This window comes from Watersipora subatra, chromosome 10, assembly GCF_963576615.1.
Source record: "Watersipora subatra chromosome 10, tzWatSuba1.1, whole genome shotgun sequence".
NCBI lineage: Eukaryota > Metazoa > Bryozoa > Gymnolaemata > Cheilostomatida > Watersiporidae > Watersipora > Watersipora subatra.
This window is the reverse complement of record NC_088717.1, coordinates 46131043-46156710: the sequence shown is the minus strand read 5'-3', so window position 1 is coordinate 46156710 and position 25668 is coordinate 46131043. Positions and strand designations below refer to the sequence as shown.

Sequence of the window (25668 nt, the reverse complement as noted above, 5' to 3'; positions counted from 1 at the left end):
CATTAGCGTTCACCACATATTATAAAAAACAAGGATTTTTTACGTGAGGCATTTTTTTTGCTTAAAGAACAAATAATTTATTTTGTGCAAGGAAACGATAGTATTTACTCACAGATTACCACATCTAGTTACTATGCTTTTTTGAAATATATCTGCTATCAAATATTCATGAGCCATTAGTAGGCAAGTCGACTCTTAAAGTGTTTTCAACAGACGTAGTGACATTAATCATAAGCATGATTTATTTATCAAAAACAGAAAGCCACACAAGCAAACATTTACAGTAAAATATCTGGGTCACAAGTTCTCTATGCTTCAACTATTTTTTATCCTTTAAAAAAATAGGTGACTGAGGCCAGTGGTGATGATTAAATGAGTTTTACTCAGGACGGGTGGAATGAGGATCAGTCTTAAGATGCTTAAGGTGTTTACAGACTCCAAAAGGCTTGTTGGTAAATAAATTTTTGCTAGCAAAGGCATTAATAAATGCCTGTTTTAATAGCAGCGCTATATGAGTTGAAATTTATGTGATAATTAACTCAATACCAAAACCTTTCTAGTTCACTATTTATAATGCAAAATTAAGTTTGAACTGTTATAGTCCATAACCGATGTTCACAGTTCCATAAGCAAACCTACAATTTTGCATCAAGCCGTTGGTGCTAAATAAGCGACTTCCAAATTTGCAGGGAAATAATATATCAATGAATAACTGCTCATGGATCAACTTCTAAATCCACTGCTTTGGCAGTTTGTCTATTTTCAAAAATGTTCATTATTGTTTTAAGATTTGTAAGTGCGTTCGCTGAATAGCCAATTACATTAGAGATGACTTTCAGTTTTAATGGATCTAGAGCTTTTCTACATGTATTATTAATAAAAAGTGTCTGAAAGCTTTCCAGCAATAGAGTTTTGCTAGAAACTACTAAAACTAACTGGTTTGCCAAGTTGCATTTTGCATAGAAACACCAACTAGAAATTAATTGTTAGCCAGATCATTCGCTATATTGCAATTGTGTCACGTATGAGAAAATATTTATATAAGCTAGATTGATGGATTACATTTATGTCAAAATTGTTGGGATTGCCATGGCAACCAAATGTTTCATTTGATACTGTGTTTCAAAACACATGAAGATACATGTGCATCTATCTCAATCTATTTCGAGCTCCGTGGTACTTAGCTAATGGAAACATAGATTCACAGCAAAGCCTCCCAATGAAACTTAGATGCGTAATTCTTCTTGTTGGTGAGTTTACTCTAATCTATTACACTGAAGATTGCTGCTATCAAACACATAAAAATACAGTGAGTACAACCTTAGATTTCGAAAAGTATGAAACAGTGATTGCTTAAAACATCAACCCAGTGCAAAATACTTGAGGAAATTAGAAACTGTGCTCCGGAAGGTGCGTTAATGCCTTAATTTAAAGTAATGAAAGTGTTCATGTCAGCAGCTATCATTATGTCAACAGTAAAATATTAAGCAGCTATAGCAATAATGTTTTTTTCATGAAAAAGTTACTGTTGGTGTGCTCATCTGAATGTTGATTTTGTTAAGTTGTTTTAGAGCTAGGTAAAATCATATCCTAGTTGTTATATTGTAGGACTAACTCCAAACTCACTGAATACACATTTAACTGATAGATTGATACTAACTGTAAATAAACTAGTGCATTCGTATTACATAATGGCTTTTCAAGTGTGTCAATACGAGAAACATTGAAGAGATAAGCCTAAGCAACAATAAATCCAACAAGAACTATCGGTAGAACTAATTGCTCAGTCAGAAGCAAACAAGTACAATTATACTATAATGATTGGTTACCAATTTAAAATGACAAATAATTCACATGTTAATTGCAAAAACTTATCTCTTCTTTCCACCTGTTTTACTTTCTGGTTTAAGCCTCCTGATTATGCTAAGAAGATGGTTAAGCTACATTAGATGTTGCTGAGCGCTTGGTCTGAATGCGCTCAGTGAGTTTATGGTTTAAAACTATTATTCTACTGCTGCCTGTAACAGGAACTGACAAATCCAATTTAGTTTTTCAAAGTAGTAATCACCATTTTTGCACATACAAAAATAATTTGCCCTTAAGAAAATTTACCCAAACAAATATTAGAGCTTTTGTAAATTTCTTATACTGACAGATTTAATGAAATATCGAGAGTGTAGGCAGCAAGCCTTGCAAATTTTACTTGCTTACTAAACATATTTGAAGCTACATAAACTTTTTACAATTGAAGTTTTTAAATAGATTTATTGTTTTCTCTGTACTGAATTATGAGATATGGAGCGATGTAAATAAACAGAAGCCTTAATTCAAAGAATAATAAATGAATGCAGGTGTTTCTTTAAACGTAGATGCCGTATACATAGGCTATAGTCATGTCGTCTTTACTTTGAATAGTGAAATCTATGCTCATAGTGAGACATAAGCATGTTATTTTTCCTTAAATAGAATCTTGGCAAATTTAGGACTTTGGTAGTTCGCTGCTTTTTGAGAGATTGTCAGACGTCATGAAAAACTGTCCAATTATTTTAAAATCTGATAACGTAGTTGATTGGAACCGTTGGGGAAGTGTTGGTCTATTAGACTGTAAGTTGTGAGTTTGAATTCTTTTTAAAACCACCATTTTTTCCTAGTGTCAAAATGTGGCTTTGAACAAATGAACAATGAACACATCCCTTTTTATAGGAAATATTCTCTATACAAAAAAAGGTTTTAAGCATCGCCGAATGCAGTTTCGTTAAACGCAAAAAAATTCTAAAGAGAATTCAGTAGACAGATGCCAGTAGACTCTTGATTGTTGCAGTGTACTGTCCCTTCAAAACTTATTGATCGAAATAGACAGTTTTGTTGATTGATAAGCGTTAAATAACTTTATGACCTAACAAAATTTTATCCTACTTTAAATTTTTGCTGTAAAAACCTAGCTGTCTGTGGAAAAGTTACTAAATTGCTAAAAATGATTACAGAACCATGAGAACGTAGATTAGAATCACTTCTAGTGCTAAGTTGAGAAGTAACAGAAAACTTTTAACACGTTAGCAGTATTACTTTCTTTCCAATAAAATATCTTTTTGTGAGGTTAGTAGTTCTACCCAATTTGTTGCAACACAGATAACTTGGGACTAAGAAATTAAAGAAACAACTTTTTTGTGTATCAATAAACTGGAATATAAATAAAAAGCAACAAATCTTTTTGGCAATGTCTCCAAACATGCCTCAGTGAATTTTATTTGTCAGCAACATATGAGGACAGTAAGTAAGGGCTGCTTTACCAAAGCCCTATGAACACCCAGATTTGCTAAGAGTGACGATTCAGTCATGCATACATGAATTTCTCCCAATAAAAGTGCAGCAATGAAATACTATCTATCTCTAGAATATGCTGATTAGGCAATCAGTGTAGGAATAGGAACTATTCATAACTATACAGAGTGTAGTAGAATGTAGCTTTAGCAATACTATACTTACGACGAAAAGTTTCAAAAAACGTTATGCTTTTTTGAATCCACATGAATGCTAAATTTGCATTCTTCATCAGTTTGAACCGTATAAGAAAAAAGTATTTCAGTTTAAATTAAACAGAGAAACTAAATACACAGAATATCCTAACCATAGACTTCTTTGCAATGACAAAGTTTAAATACACTTGGAGCAAATGAATGTTGTAAATTAACTCTTTTAGCAATAGTCTTTACAAAATCAGCCATAAAAATAGTGTAACTAACCTTTTGAGAGAGCACTGGATTTGCATAGTTCATGTTGTTAACCTTTTCTGTAAAGTGCACCAATGACAGCTGTTCAAGTTACAAACATTAACAACACATTCTAATTTTGAAAGTACAGGTGATAAATATGCTAAAACAGCTAGAAATGAACCTCATGAATAACATTCAGCTAGTGTGATGAAGTGTGAGATGCTTTCGTAGTCGAATTGCGGCAAACCATGTTGCAGCAAGTCATATCGTAATATTTACTTTGAAGTACTAGGGTTTCTACTAAAATGGCCAACGCATATCTTAAAACAGAGGTTTTGAAAGCTCCAGTAAAAATAAATATAAACAAGTTAATTTCACACGGGTGGCAACTTACCATATCTTATTTGCAGTTTATTTACAGAGAACACACAATATACGCTTGTCTATACTGAAATATTTAATCAGCAATTGCTGACTTGGAAATTAAATAAAAGTGTATATATATATACATATATATATATATTTATACATATATATATATATACATATATACTAAAGAAATAGTTGGACAGGCTAGCTTAATATACTTTCAAGCTTTTCAGTAAAAAATGCAAGTTATCAGGTGTTATACTGTCATTAAAAACCATGATCACACGCTCATCTGATCACATGGCAGTTTGCTATTGTAGCTGGATTCAGATAAAATCAATCACAAATTAGTCTAATAATGTGACAAAGTCAAATTAGCTACTATATTATATGATAATTATACCACAACATTGCAGACTTGAACTACGGTAAACTTCTCTGTAGTGCGCCTAATATTTTCAAATACTCGTATTTGTTTTGAGCTCACTGAGCTCCAACAGCAAAACTGTTGGAGCTTAGTAACCATCAATCTTCTCTAAACTAACCTAGTTAAAACTAAGTAGAAAACAGCTTCTAATATTTTTAATCTGTTCATGAATGCATGTGATTCATTATTTATGGTTGGCACTAAGTTGACACAGTTTATTAATTGTAAAGATGAAAATGTATCAACTTAAGCCATTTGACATATTTAGTAGGTTTATGCCTTTTAAAAAGTCTGATAATCTCTGAGAAGGTTTAGTGTTCTGCCATTTACATGTACAACTGGTGAGAGCTTCTGTCACCTATGAGCAACAATCTGTCATAGCTTATAATTTTATGAAGAGCATCAATGAAAGATGCATTGCCCATTAACCCATTTCAGTACATAAACCCAACTATTAGTGTACAATTTATCTGTATCTATTATTAATGTATTAAGTTCATTCATTGTTAGTCAAAACCTAAAGCTAGGTGGAAGAAGCTGTAAATTTTGATCTAGGTTCAGAAACTACATGTAACTACTCATTGCAGTATATAGTTCTCTGACAAAACAAATAAGGGTATTTGAAAATATTAGGCGCACTACAAATTTGTTTACTGTAGTTCAAGCCTGCAATGCTGTGGTATAATTATCATATAAGATAGTAGCTAATTTGACTTTGTCACATTATTAGACTAATTTGTGATTGATTTTATCTGAATCCAGCTACAATAGCAAACTGCTATGTGATCAGATGAGCATGTGATCATGGTTTTTAATGACAGTATAACACCTGATAAATTGCATGTTTTACTGAAAATGTCAAAGTGTACGCATGTAACAGGCTTAAATTTTCACTTTATTTGTTTTCAAAAGAACACACAACCTTTATTGATCGCAAACTTTTTTCAAAGTTGCTGCAGTTAATTTTGAGGTAGGTAACAGTATTAAACAGCTTTGAATATATAGTACACTAGTAAATAACATTAAGTACTTTTAGCTGATACTCTGCTGAGGTTGTCAAGGGATGAAAACTTTTTTGAAAGGCTTTTAAAGCAAGGTTGTATAAATCTGTGAAAATGAAGATCAGTGTAGATCACCTCTTCTCAAATTGTAGTGTGTTAAGTGCGCACTATCATTTGAGAAGAGGAGATCTACACCGGTATTCCTAAAGTTTGAGGACAGAAAAAATAGGTTCCTTGTGATAGAAAAGATAAAAAAGTATAATATTGCAGCGAAAGCCACTATTTCTGGTGGAAGCATCGTCAAAATTTTAATGCTTTTACACATATGCATTCTGAAAGTCACAACCTCTAATGCTATAAAGTGTGATTTCCAGCTGAGGTCAAATACGCATGCACATATTCTCTATTTATAAGAAAGCCGAGGCTTAAATTATCTGAAATACTGTTATTCTAAAAGTAAAAGGCTTTGCTTAACAGCATTATGTAAACTGCTCAACTCACTTAATTGCTACCCAAGAACATATTTTTATATTTTAGTCCCAACAATAGATTTTACCTTGATGCACGTATTTTTGTCTAAAAATATCTCTAAAACACTGTATTTTTACCAAAAACCTTAGTTGATCATAATCAAGCATCTGAAAGTTCTAATTACCAATCTCAAGTTTAAAATCTATGATTTTATTTATGACATTGAATTTTATGAATATACCAGCTATTAAGAAAAGCCCATGTTTGTTTCAGTCTGTATTCAAGCTATTGAGCAAAGTCATGCTACCTACTGCTACAGCTGTGCTAACTGCAATGAAGAAGAAGGATTTGTACTAGACTGCTCAGCGCTGTCAGACTCTTGCTATCTCATTGTTGTTCAAGCAACAGGAGAAGGTAAATTTTGACAAGTAAAAATGTTGCTTCTATTGACTAAGATATCATCTTAACTAAACTCAATATAAGAATCTTTAACACTACAGTAAAAAAGGCTAAGTAATGCATTTTAAATAGAAATAACTGCCAAATAGTTAAAAAAAACATGCAATAAAAACTAAAAACTTTTTTTTTTTTAATTTATTACTTTAATGCCTTTTCTTGGTTAAATGTGAGTAGCCAAATATACACCGTTTATAACTGAGCTATTTAATCTAACAAAATCAAATTTTATTAGCAAAAAATGGGTAAGATACGCTAAATTTTAATCAAGTACATTTTTCCAAAACAGGTAAATAAGGGCTAGGTTCTTCACACTAAAGATATGGCATGTATATGTACATATTTTTGTAGACACCTAATTAAGCATTGTATGCTGAAAGTGTTAGGGGTGCAGCACGAATTTCTGTAGTCTTTAGTATTAGCTCAACTTAACGAGAAAAATAACAGTGTTAGTATATGTGTTTAAGAGCATAAGTAAATCTTGCTTTATGACAATCCAGAATGTATAATGCTATCAAGTGCAAAAATCCATGTGAAAAGAGTTAAAAAGGACATGTGAGGACAAAAATTAATATCGTGCAAACAAAATACCATGAAAACTCTAATTGAACGCCATGATGCTCAATTTTATTTTGATGGTATTGCGTTCAAAGTTAATCTACAAACGTAAATGTAAACCTTTTTTATATAGGTGCATGTATATCAAAATATCAAGACCATGTTAAACAAGGGACTAGTCTTGGCCTGAGGTCGTTGTTGATTAATTCTATGATGTTACTTTCTAAAAAAATGAAAAGCCCAAGAGTTGGACAACAAGAGAGTTGATTGCTTTTAATGTAAACGATTTGTTATCAGTACAATTTTGTGGACACTTTTCTACTGATCACTTGATTTTATGGATTTACAAAGATCAATGATAGTCAAAGTGGTGGTCAACTGGAGGTGGCGTTCAAATGGAGGTTTTAAGGTATTTTCGCAAAAATACAACCAAAAATTGTAAAAAAGGTAACATGATTGAGAGGTCTAACTCTAGTGCTGATTTGAGTCTTTGGGAATGCTGACCAACCAACTACTCAGCCAAACGCTGGGCAGCTTGGCAAGCCCTAGCCCACTCGACAAGCAAGGAAACAACCTGCGACCTTAATGGGTCAAAAGATCACTGGCTTGACACCCCCTTACCCAAAGGACCAATGCATAGCCAGACTTGGAGAGCAACCGGCTGGGTGATAGCTGGTGCGAATGAAACAAGCTGGCTTCCACAAAAAAGAGTAAAACCTTCAATATAGAAAGGCACGTCTCAAAACCCAACAAGCCAGAGAGCAGAAAATTCCTAATGTGTACAGGTGTGCGTACATGTTGCATAACATTAACTATAATAGCATAGTGCAAAACTTGTTTTCATAAACTCAAACCAATAAGTTGAGCAGTCACAAGACTAAGTAATTTTTTTCAATGATTTTGTCAGCGAAATCTTTTAAATTCCCGCCCAATACAAGCCAAAAACCCTTTGGATAATCTTTGCACCACTGCCTTTAAATTGGCAGCTAGAAAGAAACTCAAAAATATTCAGCGACATAACTTAAGACACCCTGTGGACAGGTGGAAGCTGAGCTGTTTTAAATATGGTCCATGCTTTTAAACTTCTGAAGACGAATTTTAGCAAGGAAAGTCACCAGCATTGCCACTTGATATGCTCAAAATGTACAATGAGAGACAGATTCTCTGGTTTTTTAGTTGAAAAAAATGATAATATGGCTCATAACCTTGGCTTTGGCCCATCAGTTTAAAGTACCTATAATCACAGGGAGCGGCAGACCTGTAGTATTTCATAAGCTGCTTCTGAGAGGTAGCAAAAGCCACTGGTTGATTGAAGCTGCCACGCTGCTGAACTTAAAAAATGGCTGAATGAGGAAGCAGAAAATAGTAGCCAGGCTCACCACGTGAAGCCGTTTTCATTTTTCACTGCTTGATTTGGCCTGTCTTTTGATCAGACTTAAGAAAAACGGAGTACCTTGCGGAGGGACTCTCAGACAATCCTAAAAAAACATGCTGTCTGAGTAGAAAAGTGGCTCCAAGTGCCTACAAAAACATGCTGAGCTCAAACGGGCCAACATGGCAAAATAAATGCTCTAGAGTACTCTAAACATCATTTGCCGGTAACAGCATCTGCTGGTCGAACCAACTGCCACGTTCAATTTATACGTGTATACTAGCTGTTCTATCTGGCATTTTCTGGGTAATAAAAGTCTTTGGACAGAAAATTTATTTGTGTTTAACATTTTACAACTTTTATATGTGTTTAACATATAACAACGTTTGTCATTATAACTTTCAATTGTGTAGTTGAAATAGATTAGGAGTGAAAACAAAAACAGCTCCAAAAGTTTTCAAACTTTGTCAAATAACTGTAACATTCAAACTTCATATCATGAGCAAAATACTTTGTGCACATCAAATGAACTAAAAATTAATAAAACCACTATAAAATGGTTTAAATGTAAACAGGAAATATTTAGTAAGTAATGTCTAAATGAAGTCTGTTTTGCTATGATTACAAAAAATATGATTTGGTAATAATACAATTAATATGAACTGAGAAAACAAAATAAAAATACTGAATATGTTGAACGAATGATAACAATTACTTATTTGGTTACTAAGGTTAAAAAATGTTACTTTTCCACCAGAAGTTACGTATCTATCAAGGCATTGAATACAAGAATATTGGTACCTGTCGACACTGGTGCAAATGTGAAAATGAGATATCATGCTATCTCTGTTTGACTGAAGCGAGAAAGAATTTTAAAACTCTTCCTACAGAGATGACAAATTTGTCCGAATAAAAGAGTTTGGCCCGATCGCAGTATAGCAATCAAACTTTTCAAAAAGTTGATATTAGAAATTTAAGAAAAGATGAAAAACCGTCATGTTTCACAGAGTTAGTAAATTTCATAAGTTTCAAATAATACGTTATTTAGTGTATGCATATGGTATAATTATGGTAAATGATAACGTCTTTGATCACTAAGCCTTATATAGCTCAGGGCTGAAGCCCCTGGATAAAAAACCTGCGGTTGCATTTGTCGTGAAATCAAATCTGTCTGAACGCGAATTTTAATATCAAGGTTTTAATAGCTATAGCTGAACATACCGAATAATTAATACTCAAAAGCACAGACAAAATTTTAAAAGTATATGTATAGATATATAAATGTATGCATATAAATATACATCATTCTTATCAAGCCAGTCAGAGAGTTTACTTATATATATACACGTATATTTACATGTATATATATATATTTTTTTTTGTTCCTCACCCCGGATACCCCGTATGGGTGGTAAATTCTGCTCTAACTCGGGTCTCCTACCAGAGACCTGGGAGTTTGAGCACTCGCCTCAAGATCTTAGCTGCTCCCAATAGCGCACTTTTCTGCAACTCACCTAAGTTGATTGTTGTTGGTATTTGGGCAAGCCACATTTTATGCGCCGGTGTTATTGTGCCCAGTGCCCCAATGACTACTGAGATTACATTTGTATATATATATATATATTTATATATATATATATATATATATATTGTTTCCTCACTCTGGTTAACACGTACGTATGGCTAGGAAATTCTGCTCTAACTCGGGTCTTCTTCCAGAGACCTGGGAGTTTGAGCACATGCCTCAAGATCTTAGCTGTTCCCAATAGCGCACTTTTCTGCAGCTCACCTGAGTTAATTCCTGTTGGTATTTGAGCAAGCAGATATTTATGCGCCGGTGTTATTGCGCCCAGTGCCCCAATGACTACTGGGATTACGGTTGTATATATATATATATATATATATATATTGTTTCCTCACCCCGGTTTACCTGTATGAGTAGGATTTTCTGCTCTAACTCGAGTCTCTTACCAGAGACCTGGGTGTTTGAGCACATGCCTCAAGATCTTAGCTGTTCCCAATAGCGCACTTTTCTGCAGCTGTTGGTATTTGAGCAAGCCGAATTTTATGCGCCGGTGTTATTGCACCCAGTGCCCCAATGACTCCTGGTATTACAGTTGTTCTTACATTCCAGCATTTTTCAATCCCTTTTCCAAAAAGGAGATATCTCTCTACCTTTTCTTTCTCTTTGATGGCTATATTGTAGTCATTGGGTACTGCTATATCTATTATAGTAGCCCTCTTGTTCTCCTTGTCTACCACCACTATATCCGGTTGGTTTGCTAGGACATGCTTGTCAGTTCGGATGTAGAAGTCCCAGAGGATCTTAGTGCAGTCATTTTCATTGACCTTACCAGGAGCTTCCCACCAGTGTTGGGGTTTATTAAGGCCATACTCATCACATAGACTTCTATACACAACACCTGCGACATGATTATGCCGCTCAGTGTATGCGTTTCCTGCTAGCTGCTTGCATCCACTGATGATGTGTTGGATGGTCTCAGGTGCATATTTGCACAGTCTGCATCTAGGATCGTCTCTAGTGTGATAGATTTTCATTTGGAGTTGCCTTGTTGAGAGCACTTGCTCCTGGGCTGCCACGATTAGCAACTCTGTATTGGCCGTTAGGTTTCTTTTGTTCAGCCACATATATGTCTGGGGAAGATCGCCAACCTTAGATATTTGTGAGTGGTAAGCACCATGAAGAGGTTTCGTGTGCCAGTCAATTTTCTCATCATCAAGGCGTAGGTCCGTTGTAAGAGCAGCGGATTGAAATTCATCTAGCAACTTATCTGAAATGGCCATGGGGACTTCATATGCTTTGATGCTTTGCTCCTCCTCTTTCACTTCCTGCTGTACACTTTTGAGTCCCTTACCGCCATCTTTCCTATCAAGATACAATCTAGTAGTATTAGATTTTGGGTGGGCTGCTCCATGCATGGTCAGCAGTTTACGAGTTGCTATATCTGTTTCTTTGATGGCTTCCTCAGCCCACTTTATTATGCCTGATGAATATATTGTTACTGGCAGTGCGAAGGTATTTATTGCCATGACTTTGTTTTTGGCATTGAGCAAGCTCCGCAAGACCTGTCGAAGGCGTTTCTTGTATTCGGTGATGGCTTTGTGACGTACGTCGGCTTCGTGGTTGATGTTGCTTTGCATAATCCCTAAGTACTTGTACCCTTCTTTTATGTCTTTGATGGTTCCATTTGACATTCCTAGGCCATCTGTAAGCATAGAATGGCTTTTCCTAAGAATTAGCCTTCCACATTTCTCAATACCGAAGGTCATTCCGATGTCCTTGCTGTATACCTGAGTGGGGTGTATTAGCGAATCAATGTCCCTTTCTTTGTTAGCGTACAGCTTGATGTCATCCATGTAGAAGAGGTGGTTTATCTTGGTGCCACTCTTAAACTGGTATCCATATTGAGTCTCCTCCAGCATATTGCTCAGAGGGTTTAGGCATATGCAGAAGAGCAGCGGTGATAAGGAGTCACCTTGATAGATGCCTCGCTTAATTTTTACAGTCGCCAGTTTTTTGCCATCAGCCTCCAGTTCCGTCTTCCATTTGGTCATTGACATCTTGATGAATGCCACAAGAGCAGGGTGAACATTGTACATACTGATGCACTCAAGTATCCAACTATGGGGAATTGAGTCATAGGCTTTTTTGTAGCCAATCCAAGCCATGGCAAGATTGGTTTGCCTTCTCCTGCTGTCTTGACATACCGTCCGATCCACTAGTAACTGATGTTTGGCTCCTCGGGTTTTGCGCCCAACTCCTTTCTGAGCACTGGTAATATAGTGACTCATGTGTTCTTCCAGTTTGTCTGCAACTATTCCTGAGAGCAGTTTCCAAGTGGTGGGAAAGCACGTTATTGGTTGATAGTTTTTGGGAATCGGCCCCTGCTTTGGACCTTTTATCAGAAGTACAGTTCGTCCTTTGGTCAGCTATTCTGGATGGTCACCTTGTTCTATTAGGCATTTCATCTGCTTAGCCATTCTATTGTGAAGTGATGTCAATTTCTTTAACCAGAAGGCTTTAGTCATGTCATGACCAGGTGCTGCCCAGTTCTTCATACGCTGCACTCCGCACTTGATATATATATATATACATATATAAATATATATATATATATATTTATATATATATATATATACAAGGTATAGGTTAGGTATCGGGACCGTGATCATTAGGTCCTCGGTTCAAACCCCAACAACTGCACTTTTCTGGTGGTCCTTGGACAAGACCATTGCTTGTATAACGTCTACAACCTCTATGATGAGTGCAATAACCAAAGCCATGCCGGCTCGGATGTTGCCCGGTCAAACAAGGTCCACGCTGGCTGTAGCTGAACCAGGACAAGGCAGTGAAAAATGGGCTACCGGTTCAAAATTGATGAAATGGACTCGGACTGATAACACGGACCTCATGCAGTGCTACTTTATGAGTGAACCTCAAAAGTGGGGCTATATGGGAAGGATGCGGCAACTGTGGATAAACATGCGCCCTGAATTGCCACTAACCGCTAAGCAACTTGTAGTTCAGAGGAGTAACATAATCAAGCGGCACCTCAGATCGGAACTTGAGGTAGATGAAATTAGGGAACAGTTCGCCCAAGTAACCTCAACCAACGAGGAGTGCATATCAACACACACTGTCACGCATACACGATCATGTGTTGACTCACGGGTTGAAGAAGACATGCATTTGGACCTTGACCCAAAGGTGAGAGAGCTTGCGGAAAATATCATCAACAAGATGTCAGCTGCTAATGATTATGGAAGCAGGGTACCACTACGAAGAGTTAGCAAGGCCATACCTAAGAAGCTGTTAGAAGACATTAACATGGCACTGGAGTCTATCTCAACTGGATCAATCAGTGAGACTAATGCCTTAATCTACAGTACAGCAACCGTCATCTTGGAGGAGATGGATATTAAGCCAATGCCAACAAGGCTTCAAGCCGTTCCATCCTGGCAGCTGAGGCTACAAAATAAGATCAAGGACTTGCGCAAGAAAGTTAGTAGGCTCAGTGAGAGATCTAACCACAGTTTGGAGCGTCCAAAAAGGGAAGCCACAATAGAAGCTCTAGAATCTGCCAAACAGCAGCTAGTAGCACTCTCGGCACGACTGAGGCGGTACACCAATGAGCGGGATAACAAGAGAATGAACAAACTGTTCATCAATAATCCATCTAGAGTGTATTCCCAGTTCAAAGGTGAACTGCAGAGGCCAATGTCTGAGCCTCCCCGATCTAGCACTTCAAAGTTATGGAAGGACATCTGAGAGAAAGAGATTACTCATAACACCACTGCAAATTTGCTGAAGAGGCTTAAAGAGAACCATCAACACACTGTGGCTCAGCAAGGACTCACCATCAGCAAAGAGGACATCAAGTGCAGAGTGCAGCGTATGAAGAACTGGGCAGCACCTGGCCATGACATGATTCAAGCCTTCTGGTTAAAGAAATTGACATCATTTCACACTAGAATGGCTAAGCAGATGGAATGCCTAATAGAACAAGGTGACCATCCAGAATGGCTGACCAAAGGATGAACTGTACTTCTGATAAAAGGTCCAAAGCAGGGGCCGATTCCCAAAAACTATCGACCAATAACGTGCTTTCCCACCACTTGGAAACTGCTCTCAGGAATAGTTGCAGACAAACTGGAAGAGCACTTGAGTCACTATAATTATGACCAGTGCTCAGAAAGGAATTGGGCGCAACACCCGAAGAGCTAAACATCAGTTACTGGTGGATCGGACGGTCTGTCAAGACAGCAGGAGAAGGCAAACCAATCTTGCCATGGCTTGGATTGACTACAAAAAGGCCTATGACTCAATTCCCTATAGTTGGATACTTGAGTGCATCAGTATGTACAATGTTCACCCTGCTCTTGTGGCATTCATCAAGATGTCAATGACCAAATGGAAGACGGAACCGGAGGCTAATGGCAAAAAGCTGGCGAGTGTACAAATTAAGCGAGGCATCTATCAAGGTGACTCCTTATCACCGCTGCTCTTCTGCATATGCCTAAACTCTCTAAGCAATATGCTGGAGGAGACTCAATACGGGTACCAGTTTAAGAGTGGCACCAAGATAAACCACCTCTTCTACATGGATGACATCAAGCTGTACGCTAACAAAGAAAGGGACATTGATTCGCTAATACACCTCACTCAGGTATACAGCAAGGACATCGGCATGACCTTCGGTATTGAGAAATGTGGAAGGCTAATTCTTAAGAAAGGCCATTCTATGCTCACAGATGGCCTAAGAATGCCAAATGGTACCATCAAAGATATAGAAGAAGGGTACAAGTACTTGGGGATTTATGCAAAGCAACATCAACTACGAAGCCGAGGTACGTCACAAAGCCATTACCGAATACAAGAAATGCCTTCGGCATGTCTTACGGAGCCAGCTCAATGCCAAGAACCAAATCTTGGCAATAAATACCTACGCACTGTCAGTAATAAGATATCCAGCAGGCATAATAAAGTGGATAGAGGAAGCCATCAAAGAAACAGATATAACAACTCATAAACTGCTGACAAGGCTTGGAGCACCCCACCCAAAATCTGATACTACTAGATTGTATTTTGATAGGAAAGATGGTGGCAAGGGACTCAAAAGTGTACAGCAGACAGTGAAGGAGGAGGAGCAAAGCATCAAAGCATATGCAGCCTCCATTGCCATCTCAGATAAGTTGCTAGCTGAATTTCATTCGGCTACTCTTACAACGGACCTACGCCCTGATGATGAGGAAATTGACAGGCACACGAAACCTCTTCATGGTGCTTACCACCAACAAATATCTAAGGTTGGCGATCTTCCCCAGACATATATGTGGCTGAACAAAGGAAACCTAACGGCCAATACAGAGTCGCTAATCATGGCAGCCCACGAGCAAGTGCTCCCAACAAGGCAACTCCAAACGAAAATCTATCACACTAGAGACAATCCTAGATGCAGACTGTGCAAATATGCACCTAAGACCATCCAACACATGATCAGTGGATGCAGGCAGCTAGCAGAGAACACATACACTGAGTGGCATAATCATGTCGCAGGTATTGTGTATAGAAGTCTATGTGATGAGTATGGCCTTAATAAACCACAACACTGGTGGGAAGCTCCTGGTAAGGTGAATGAAAATGACCGCGCTAAGATCCTCTGGGACTTCTACATCCAAACTGACAAGCATGTCCTAGCAAACCAACCAGATATAGTGGTGGTAGACAAGGAGAACAAGAGAGCTACTATAATAGATAAAGCAGTACCCAATGACTACAATATAGCCAGCAAAGAAAAAGAAAAGGTAGAGAAATATCTCCCTCTTGGAGAAGAAATTAAAAAATGCTGGAATGTAAGAACAACTGTAATCCCAGTAGTCATTGGGGCACTGGGCGCAATAACACCGGCGCATAAAATGTGGCTTGCCCAAATACCAACAACAATCAACTCAGGCGAGTTGCAGAAAAGTGCGCTATTGGGAACAGCTAAGATCTTGAGGCGAGTGCTCAAACTCCCAGGTCTCTGGTAGGAGACCCGAGTTAGAGCAGAATTTACCACCCATACGGGGTATCCGGGGTGAGGAAACAATTTTTTATACATATATATTTATATACATGTATATATATATATTTATTATTTATGCATATACATATATATATATATATTTAACCTTGAGTTTATCATACAAACAAAACTTACAACATCTATTAATAACTTTTATGTATGCATATTTTAGTACAAAGTGGCAACTGAATTACTTACATTGTAAATTTCATCCAAGTTTGGACTTCCACAAAGCTTTCTTCGTTTTTATAACAATCTGTTTCCAAAATTATAGTTGAAAAATCGTTGCATGTTTTAAACAAAATAAAAGTAGTTGATCCAAATATTGGACCGGTTTGTTAATATTTTACAGTGTCAAAGTCATGTGGCTCTTCTGATTTGGATGCCTTAAAATTTCCTCAAGGCTGTTTAAGTGGAGCTGGTTATACCAGTTGTCGATGTGAAACAGATCTCTGCAACAGCAATGACTTACCATTTAAGTGTGGCGTTTCGAATTACCATAAGCTAAGTACATCTCCAGCCATTCAAACCTCGCCATCTACCCGAGCAGTATCAACCTCCACAATGGCCTCAGTCAGAGTTACCAGCCAGCAAGCACTTGATGATACTTGGTTTTGCTATATATGTAATGATTGTGGTGATTCACTTGGAGAGCTGTTTGACTGCTCTATGGTTAGCAATGCAAGGTCATGCATACTAACTCGAGATCAGTCTGGAAAGGGTAAGCTTTGTTATGGTTCATATTTACAACAAAATAATCTTTAGAAACAAAAAGCAGTCTGTGCTAAAAACCATTGAGCCTTCCAACTGATACAAAACAATTTTGAATAAAACAATGCAGGTTTTTACAATATTTTTGTAAATTTCCACCATTGAATTAGAAATTGGACAATTCTATATAACATCCCAAAATCGACTCAACAAATTTCACCAACACTATAGAAAAAGCAAAACTGCTAATCTGAAGTGACAAAATCTAAAATTACCATGTACTTGTTTTGTAGTAGTTAGTTGTATCGCAGTTTTAACAATAGCTCAATAGCCAGTGATCATTTAACCTTCACTTTTAAAGTTTTCCATCCAGTTGGTCTGGTTGATAAAAGTTGGACTGTATTATTGACATAAATAATCCAAATATGTCAATTTACAGTCCACATGATATTTGGACTGTAAATTGACATATTTGGATTAAGTGAAGCTGTAATGTGTCAAGCAAAATTACATTTCGAGTGTGCAAAACATTTGGAAAGTTTTTATAGACATGTATATGTCCGTGTTGCAAGCTACACTCAGGACAACATTTGATAATAGAGGAGCTATGAACCATTAATTTTTTATTAAGCTAGCACATATTAGCCGTAAAGAAAAACAACATAAATATATTTTATCGCTTGAGTGAGCAAATAATATTTATTTTGCCCCATGCTAATACTCACAATTTATGTTGCTGTTTGTAATATGAAGGGATATTATATTATTAATGTTAAAGAAAATTCTGGTTATGTATCCTGGCTGAGTTAGTGCAACTAACGTTTAAAGCATACTAGTGAAATGTAACCAAGTCTACTTTTACAATAAACATGTATGTTTTGAGAAGAATGTCACAAGTTTTAGGGAAATTGATAAAGGACAACTCTGAATCGTTGAAATGGTAGATGGCAAATTCGTTGGCAGAGGGGCAGTGGTCACCTTTAAATTTATTCAAAGCATGAAAAATCAATGAAATTAAAAGTATTGTCTAAAGGTGCTTGCAATATGCTATAAGCTAAAGCCTGGTTTCCATATACTCTGCAAAGCGCCGGCGACAGCACCGCAGGCTAGTGCGGGGAAATGTGAACCTAAATGCCGAGTGCTGCCGATGACGCACTGTACAGGTGATGGTAACCATTATCGAAACGGCCTGGCGAGAGAACATTTTATGTGAATATGAGATTATGATTAGCGATGAAGCTTATACATGTATGCGAACCGAAGTCATCGAGCCTAGCATCGCATGTGTTTTTCTGCGTAAGTTACCGCTAGGGTCTCACAATTAATATGGAAACCAGGCTTAAAGGACCACAGAAACTAGATCCTCACTAATTGGACAAAAAATTAGTCAGTGTGCAACTTGACATACTAAACAAAAATCTATAACCTTCTTTGATGCTGCAGTGATTAACGATTTTTTGACTAACAATCATAGTGATGGAAATGCTGAAGACTTTAAATACACTGTGATAAGTTATGATTATAGTAGCTTGAACAAGTCACAACATTGTGTAAGGACTGTGGCTTCGGTCTCGGTTAAAAAGAATGTTCTGAAGCAGACAATTTACAGACATGTTGCAATGCATGCATGCATAGAGGTTTATGCACATAATAAACCTAATAACTTGGTAATATTTACTGGAATAAGGGCCTTGACTCTCTGTCTATCTTAAGTCACAGCTGAAGGCTCAGGCAAAACACTTCTTCACAGTTAATGTAATTTTAAGCCATGTCACTTGGTACACCGACTTGGTGCCCCAACAGCCGCACCAATTATCCGCCTGCTAGGGAGTTATAATTATTGTGAATGTAGTTATTGTCTTTGCTTTTGTTACACACCTAGTGATATTTTAAGGCATTGCAGTCCGTCATGATACTATAGTTCAAATTAATTTGAGTCCAAGTTCTTAATGCACATATAATACCAATTTTAAGGTTTTTAAACAAAAAGTACAATGGTTATGGTGATTTTTAGGAGAATTTAACCCAGATAAAAGACTACCACTATTTCGATGTCATAACCTTATCTATGTGTAGCATAAACGGTTGACACAGCATTCTTTTCTTAAATAAAACATGGGGAGTCATAAGATAGTAACAAATCACTGATTGATACTCCGTAGTTTCATATTCCCGCTTGGGCAATTTTGAGCAGGCTCAGCAGATTTTGAACAAATGTCACACGAAAGCAGTTGAGGTTCATGCTGAAGTTTCATGTCTTGTGCCTTCTAAAATCATCACTGGTCCTCATCTGACTCAAACTACTGAAATACGAATCATAAATCTGTGCTGAGCCACTGAATTACTTTCCATGAAACAAAATAATTGAAATTGGTTAACTAGTTTCAAACAGCTCACATTATTTTATTTATTTGTGGATTTTATTTTAAGCGTAAAGGTTTGCAGTAGCTAATGAAAAAAAGTAATACCCTGACAGTCTAGTCTGCAGTGAAAGTTTGCCATTATCATCATAATTATTCTGAAATGCGTAAGGGCCGTTGATTTTTGTAGGTGTTCAAATGCTGAGCTATAAAGCTAAATGTAATAAATTTGAGTTGAGTACAAACCAATATTTTATCTTCATCTCTAATGCTGGTCTCAAACAGACAGAGTGACAGTCACAAATCTTATTATGCTGAAGGTTAGAAAAAGACTAAATATGACTCACATTGTTTGAACGCTACTTGCTGTCAGTGAATATTTACCTTACATCTACATATGTATCTGTATCAATAGCCTCACTAATAATAATCTCTGAAACAGAAAATAAAAACATTGAAGTTAACTAGTCAGAAAATAAAAGATATCAAAGTTAAGAAAGAATAATTTAGATAACTCAAGAAATTTACACTAATTTACCTCAGTATGTTTTAATATCATTACAGGAACGCAACATCTATTAGGTACTCATAAACATATTTAATTCCAAATGATTACTTGTTTTGCTTGTTTTATTTACCGTAGCTGTCAAAGCTGATTAAGTTTCATGATGGCTTACCAGATATTCTCATAAATTTCATTGTGTGCTGATTAGACACTCTAGTATCAAGACAAATCTGAAGTCAAAGAGCAGAACAAATGCATTGTATTGTTTGTGTGAAATATATTAAATGACCAGATAGATATTATGAGTACAGACTAAGTACTCATGCAAAATAACTTTCTTTCTGTGTTTTTGTATAAAAATACAACAAAATTTAGAAGCAAGGCTTCACTTTGTCTGCTCATTCTTAGCTACGAATACCATCAAAATTATTGTTTTGTAGAAAAACTTTGATTTAATATTATTATGATTTCATTCAGTGTACAAGCATTGTGGAACATCTCACTCATCAGAAAGTGAAGATGGGTGTAAGCAAACTGATGGAGGGACTCTGTGTGCATGTTCGGAACATGCCTGCAACACCATTCCACGATTTGCTGAATCATGGACCATAAATGCGTCTATTCAATGTCATATTTGCATAAACTGTGGACAACGAATTGGCCTTCTTCAGGACTGCCTATTCACGACAGCTTGCTCCATGACTATTCACGATGGAACAGGTAAAATAGGTTTTGTGATAGAAAAAAGGTTGTAGAAGCAAAGGCTTCAAGTTTTTTCAAACATTTTAATAGTAAAATTTTTGTTAATGTATGTAGTTGCGAATATTTCTTCGAAGAGCTGATCTTTTGAGCTTTTGCTTAGCATTTAGTAGTTATTCTACTAAAACACACTGTACCAACCTTGATTCATTATTTCCATAGTTGAATGATTTTTAGGGAACACGATGAGATTTTTATCTTTTCGTTTTAGGCAACTCATATAATTCACAATTAATTATTTGTTGCCGCTTTTTCTTGAGAGTATTTTTAGGTGTTGCCTGTGAACATGTATATTTATTCAGCCGTCGTATCAGTGTTTACTTTTAGGTTGTCTGAATACTTTCTTGCTTTCATCACTTTCAAACATTATGTGAGGTTTTTTAAACCTTACCCATTCTACAATATTGGTTTTTGCATATCTTTTCAAATTCAACAATTAGCACCTCACAGTGTCCTCCACATTCATCAGTATCATTATTGTTGTGAATGGTTCTCAGCTCTCTGTTTGGTAGTATACTAGTACCTAGTGAGTTTACTTTCTCTCCAATAATCAGTACGTTTCGTAATATATTCATATATCCTCGCAGAGCAAAAAATGTTCTCTTCCTACCCTGTATTCAACTTCCCTAATTCTATTTTTGAATCTTCGATCGCCCCTAGCACTTCAATTACTAAATGTAGCACATTTAGAGGTACCTTTCACAGTTATATTTGTTCAGCTAGACCCGGTACTTTTCTCTCGTTTTTTCTTTTTCCTCCCTTGTCCTATCACAAGGCATTGCAATATCTAGCACCAACACATGATCCAGTGTTTTATTTAAAACTAAGATATTCGGTTTTATTACCAATATTATATGGTCTGTTTGTATGATGAAATGACATGGTATTTTTGCCTGGTTCTCTACAAACTTCTCCGCTACATGACCATACCAGTTTTTTGCGCAGGGTAGCTCATACTTACAACATAAATTCAATTTTACTAGCTGTGCAACCTTATCACCTCTCTTTTCATAATTGCTCTGAGCAAGTTTTCTACACTCAGTTGGTATGTGCAGTCGTTCATTTCTCATGTTACACATCTGGCATTTTAATGCTCTTTTTTGGGTTTTTTATCTTGATTTGGCTCCATATTTTTGGTAATGCTTAATTCTGTGCAGCAGTTATCAGTTCCTTAGATTTCTTTTTTCATTACCAATGTTTCGTAACTTATAACCATTATTTTTTTTATAATTATTTATCAGCTCAAATTATTGTTTATTCATAGCCTTTTTCTGACCAATCTATCTTATTCATTTTCTTCATCTCATTGCTGAACTCTTATTTTGCTGGTGTCTTTTATTAGTGCCCTCAACAGTCTGTTGTATCGCTTGTTTTCATTAATTGTATAATCTGGCAATTCATACTTTTCAGTTAGTATTGTCTATTATTCTATCAATAATATATTATTATTAGTATTACTATTATCTACCAGTTCGGTGTGCTGAGTTTAAATAGTTTATACAGAACATTTCTTATCAATAGGTGTATTAAAATATGACTAATGTAAGTCTAGCATAAATTTTAATAGAAGAGAAAGTAAATAATTTTGAAATCATTAATAAGAATTGTAAAATAATGTGTAAATTACAATATTGATGTTATGCTTTATAGTCTATTCCCACATAAACCTATGTTATTTTGGGCGAATAAGCAAGTTGATTTTATGAAATTGACTGCACAAACCTTTCCTTGAATAAATAGAAAACTAAACAAAATTTACTTTTTTTAAAAGTTATCATTAAAGCATTACTACTTCGTAACTATTTAAAAGTGTTTTTGGACATTTTTGAACCAAAAAGTATTGAAGTATTGCCTCAAATGGTATGCCTAATATTTGCGATGTTTGAAGATGTATCTCATTTTCCAGTTACAAACATTTCCTATAGAATCTGCCAGAAGTAGAACGAGACAGGTTTTTTAAGTTCGAGACGAGACTCGAGACACTGTCTTGTAAAAATTTGAGACTCGAGACACGAGACATTTAAATAATGAGCATTTGGTGATGACTTCACTACACAAAGACTAGCGTACTTGATATATAAAATTGATAAACCTCTTTTTAAATTGAATTTTCATATAGTGTAACCGAATTAAATACAACATTTTAATAGTGATATGCATGTATTTTTTGTAAACAAAAGTGACAAACAGCTCTAAAATAGCAAAGTTATATATTTCTCAGAATTTTGAGCTTGATTGATGATAATTATTATAAACATATTGCTTTGTGCATGTATACTTTTACCATCTATTGAATATGTCTTACTTTTTAATGTAATGTGTAATGAAACCGATAGCCGTCGATTTACAAAGAAATACCGCAACTAAAATAACACACGATAACAATTTCATTCTTATTGTTTCATTAATGTTAAGTTTTGTTTGTGTATTAACTGTAGTGTGTGAATTATATTTAATTTGTATTCATGAAATTATATGAATTAATGTAGACATGTATATTCTTATATTAAATAACAATCATTGTTACCCGAACACGGACTATGGTCGATACGGCCTTTAGTTCATTTCTCTCTGTCCGGGCAAGTTTTACCCGCAATTGGTACTATATAAAAGAGACCGGAATTTCATGAAGGGCAGTTGGTGTTTCGACAAGATACAATAAAATATAGACATTTTACCCGCAAAATTCATATTTATTAAATCAGAGTATCTGGAGGGTAATTGAATACGGCCCGGTATCTGTTTTAAGGACACAGAACCGGACTGCAATATATTAACAGGGCCGTTGTCCAGACTACATGATTAGACTCGATGGCCAACATAATCAATAGCAACAGGTAGTAACAGAACGGTTATAACTTTAAAGGCAGTTGCTCGTAATCCGTTACAATATATGGCTTGTTGCTACTGCGAGAAGCCATGTTTTAACTGCCTTGCACAGGCGCTTTAGTTCTATTTCCTGTCTCGAGTTTGGCAATAGTTAAGTCGAGACGAGACCGATACGAGACGAGACAGGTCGATACTCGAAACGTCTCGTGTCTTGTTCCACCTCTAGAATCTGCTTTATGGCTAAATTAAAAAACGTAGTTTGTTAGTGAGTTTGCAGAGGGAAATGTTAAAGGTGATGTATTTGGTTTGATTAATCAGCCTGACAGCATAAAATCTGCTCAGTGTATCTTGTTCAGGATTTTTAATTATGTGGTTGAAACAATCACAGTATAAATGGCACAGAGTCTGTCCATTTATGGCTCACAATATTTTAAACAGATTTGCCACTAGATAAACTAAAACAGCTAGCTTGAGAAAGCAACATAAAATAGTTGAACGCATTAGAAATATATTTTTCATAAAACAATCCGCAAAATCAAAATGTCAACATATTTACAGTAAGCAAGTCCTGCGGCTCAACAGACATCAGCAAGCTTATTCCTGAAGAGCAAGGATGCAAGTCAACAGAAACAGGAATAATTTGCAAATGCTCTAGAGATAGATGCAATGCCTTCCCCGGAATTCTGGCTGAAAAAAGCAGTCCCCAGTATTCAGCAAGCAGGAGTCAGGCTTCAGTAACATGTTCAACCAACCAATGGCTTGGTTTGATTTTCATGGTCATGGCAAGAAACTGCTATGACTAGGCTACTGCAACAAATGTTTTGATAATGAAGTTGAACTTCAATAGAGTTGTTTCTGACCAGTTTTCTAATAGACCAAATGCGTATGGACTGTTTCAATTAACCTCAAATTGATACATTAAAGTATTTGTAACCTGTGATATAGCTTTCATTGCCAAATAGTTCAAAAACTGTTAAAAAAGAAACAGCTTTTTGACCGCGAAAATACAGTGTAGATGTGTTTTGGGAGAAAAAACTCAATTTTGCAGCATCCAATGTTTTATGTTACTAGCATGAACGAGCAGAAAACTTCAGTTTTTGATAGCACTTAGAACTGTTTTATTAATTTTGTGTTGTGCTATATTTTTGCTTCACTTATAAGAACATAGTGTCTGCATGAGTTGCTCAAAGGTGTTACAAAGAAATGGATTTTTTACCAACCCTTATATTGTTAATATAGCTTCTTTGCTTCATATAGGTTAAAAAACTATAATATAGTAACTAATAACTTTTTATGAATAAACTGTTCTTAACAAAACGAAAATAACGACTTTGAATTTATAAAAAACTGTCAAGACTGCTTTTTTTATCATAATATTTTGGCAACACACTTGCAAATTCTAAATATCAAGGTAATCTATAATTGAGCCTTAAAAAACTTATTTTAAATAAACATTTAGTGTCTCAATATTTAAATACTTGATTTTGTGTATTAACTAGTTTTGTATACGTAAATAAATATTCAAAATCCTATCAAACCCTTAAGTTTGCACGTATTACATAAGGACGGCAATTTAACCAGTGCCAAATTCTTCATTTGCTTTTGATACTTCAATTTTTTGGCAAAAATCGTTGTAATATAGCTTTTTGATTCTTTTTCGAACATCAATATTGGTTGAAGCCCATTAGAATTTTTCTCTACGTAGTTAAAAGTTTACTATCAAAAACTTGGCAGAAAGCTTTAATCTTGCGGTAAAAAATAAATGGCTCAGTCACTTTAATGCAAGGGTGAAAACTCATCAATAACAAATTTATAAGTAAACAAGAGGAGTGATGAGTGTCACGGTTGATGTAATATGAGAAGTACAGAGCTATTACTGCTAGTCGTGTACTGTTACTAACCAATGCTCAGCTATAAATGAGCCAGCAAACACAAGTTTGCTCAGACCACTAATCAGCATATTACTGCGACCAAGACTAGCACTAACGATGAACTTACTAAAAATTTAAGAGATTTTGTGAGAAAGCTTCACTATTCTTTACCATGTGTGATTGTTTTTTTATGCTTGAAACGACCTGATTGCCAAGATGGTTCAAAGTTTAACCCTTTCAGTGCCATCCCTGTACAAATTTAGCAACTGGCCTAGTGCCAGCCATTTTACTGAAAATTGACGATATTGCTTAATGATATGTATACTATATTTTTTCAATTTCAAACTTTATGTAGATCAAATTTGTAACATATTTTATTTTGCCAACATTTTAACTAATACTGCTATGTAAAAAATTTCAATGTATCTATACTTTGTGCGATAATAAAGCTATGTGAAGCAATCGCTGCGAAGTTAGGACGATCCTCCACAATGTTCCTTACTCTTACAAAACTATTACTTTCACCACTATCTAAGTCACTGCTGCTACTTTAATTAATGTATCTGTATAATCACAAAAATCTAAATCTGAATTGGCTATATCGTCATCGACATAAGTAATTACCTGTTTTCAGACTCTAACGGCACTTAAAAAAAGTTACACAAAAATTGTTCATTTTT

The 25668-nt window shown here is 35.7% G+C and overlaps 1 protein-coding gene across 1 annotated transcript; it reads left to right on the top strand.

Moving 5' to 3' along the window:
• Window positions 1-1141: 1141 nt before the first annotated feature.
• On the top strand, window positions 1142-24092 carry LOC137407136 (uncharacterized). The gene is made up of 5 exons (XM_068093737.1): window positions 1142-1250; window positions 6255-6395; window positions 16306-16674; window positions 20007-20249; window positions 23676-24092. Exons 1-5 carry the CDS (start codon window positions 1142-1144, stop codon window positions 23918-23920), a joined length of 1107 nt encoding a protein of 368 aa, XP_067949838.1. The 3' UTR covers window positions 23921-24092.
• Window positions 24093-25668: the final 1576 nt, after the last annotated feature.

Coding starts and splice junctions, on each gene's coding strand:
- LOC137407136 (XM_068093737.1), top strand. CDS start 1,142: ATGTGCATCTATCTCAATCTATTTCGAGCTCCGTGGTACTTAGCTAAT. Junction 6,396..16,305: donor TGTTCAAGCAACAGGAGAAG/GTAAATTTTGAC, acceptor AATATTTTACAG/TGTCAAAGTCATGTGGCTCT. Junction 20,250..23,675: donor GACTATTCACGATGGAACAG/GTAAAATAGGTT, acceptor ACATATTTACAG/TAAGCAAGTCCTGCGGCTCA.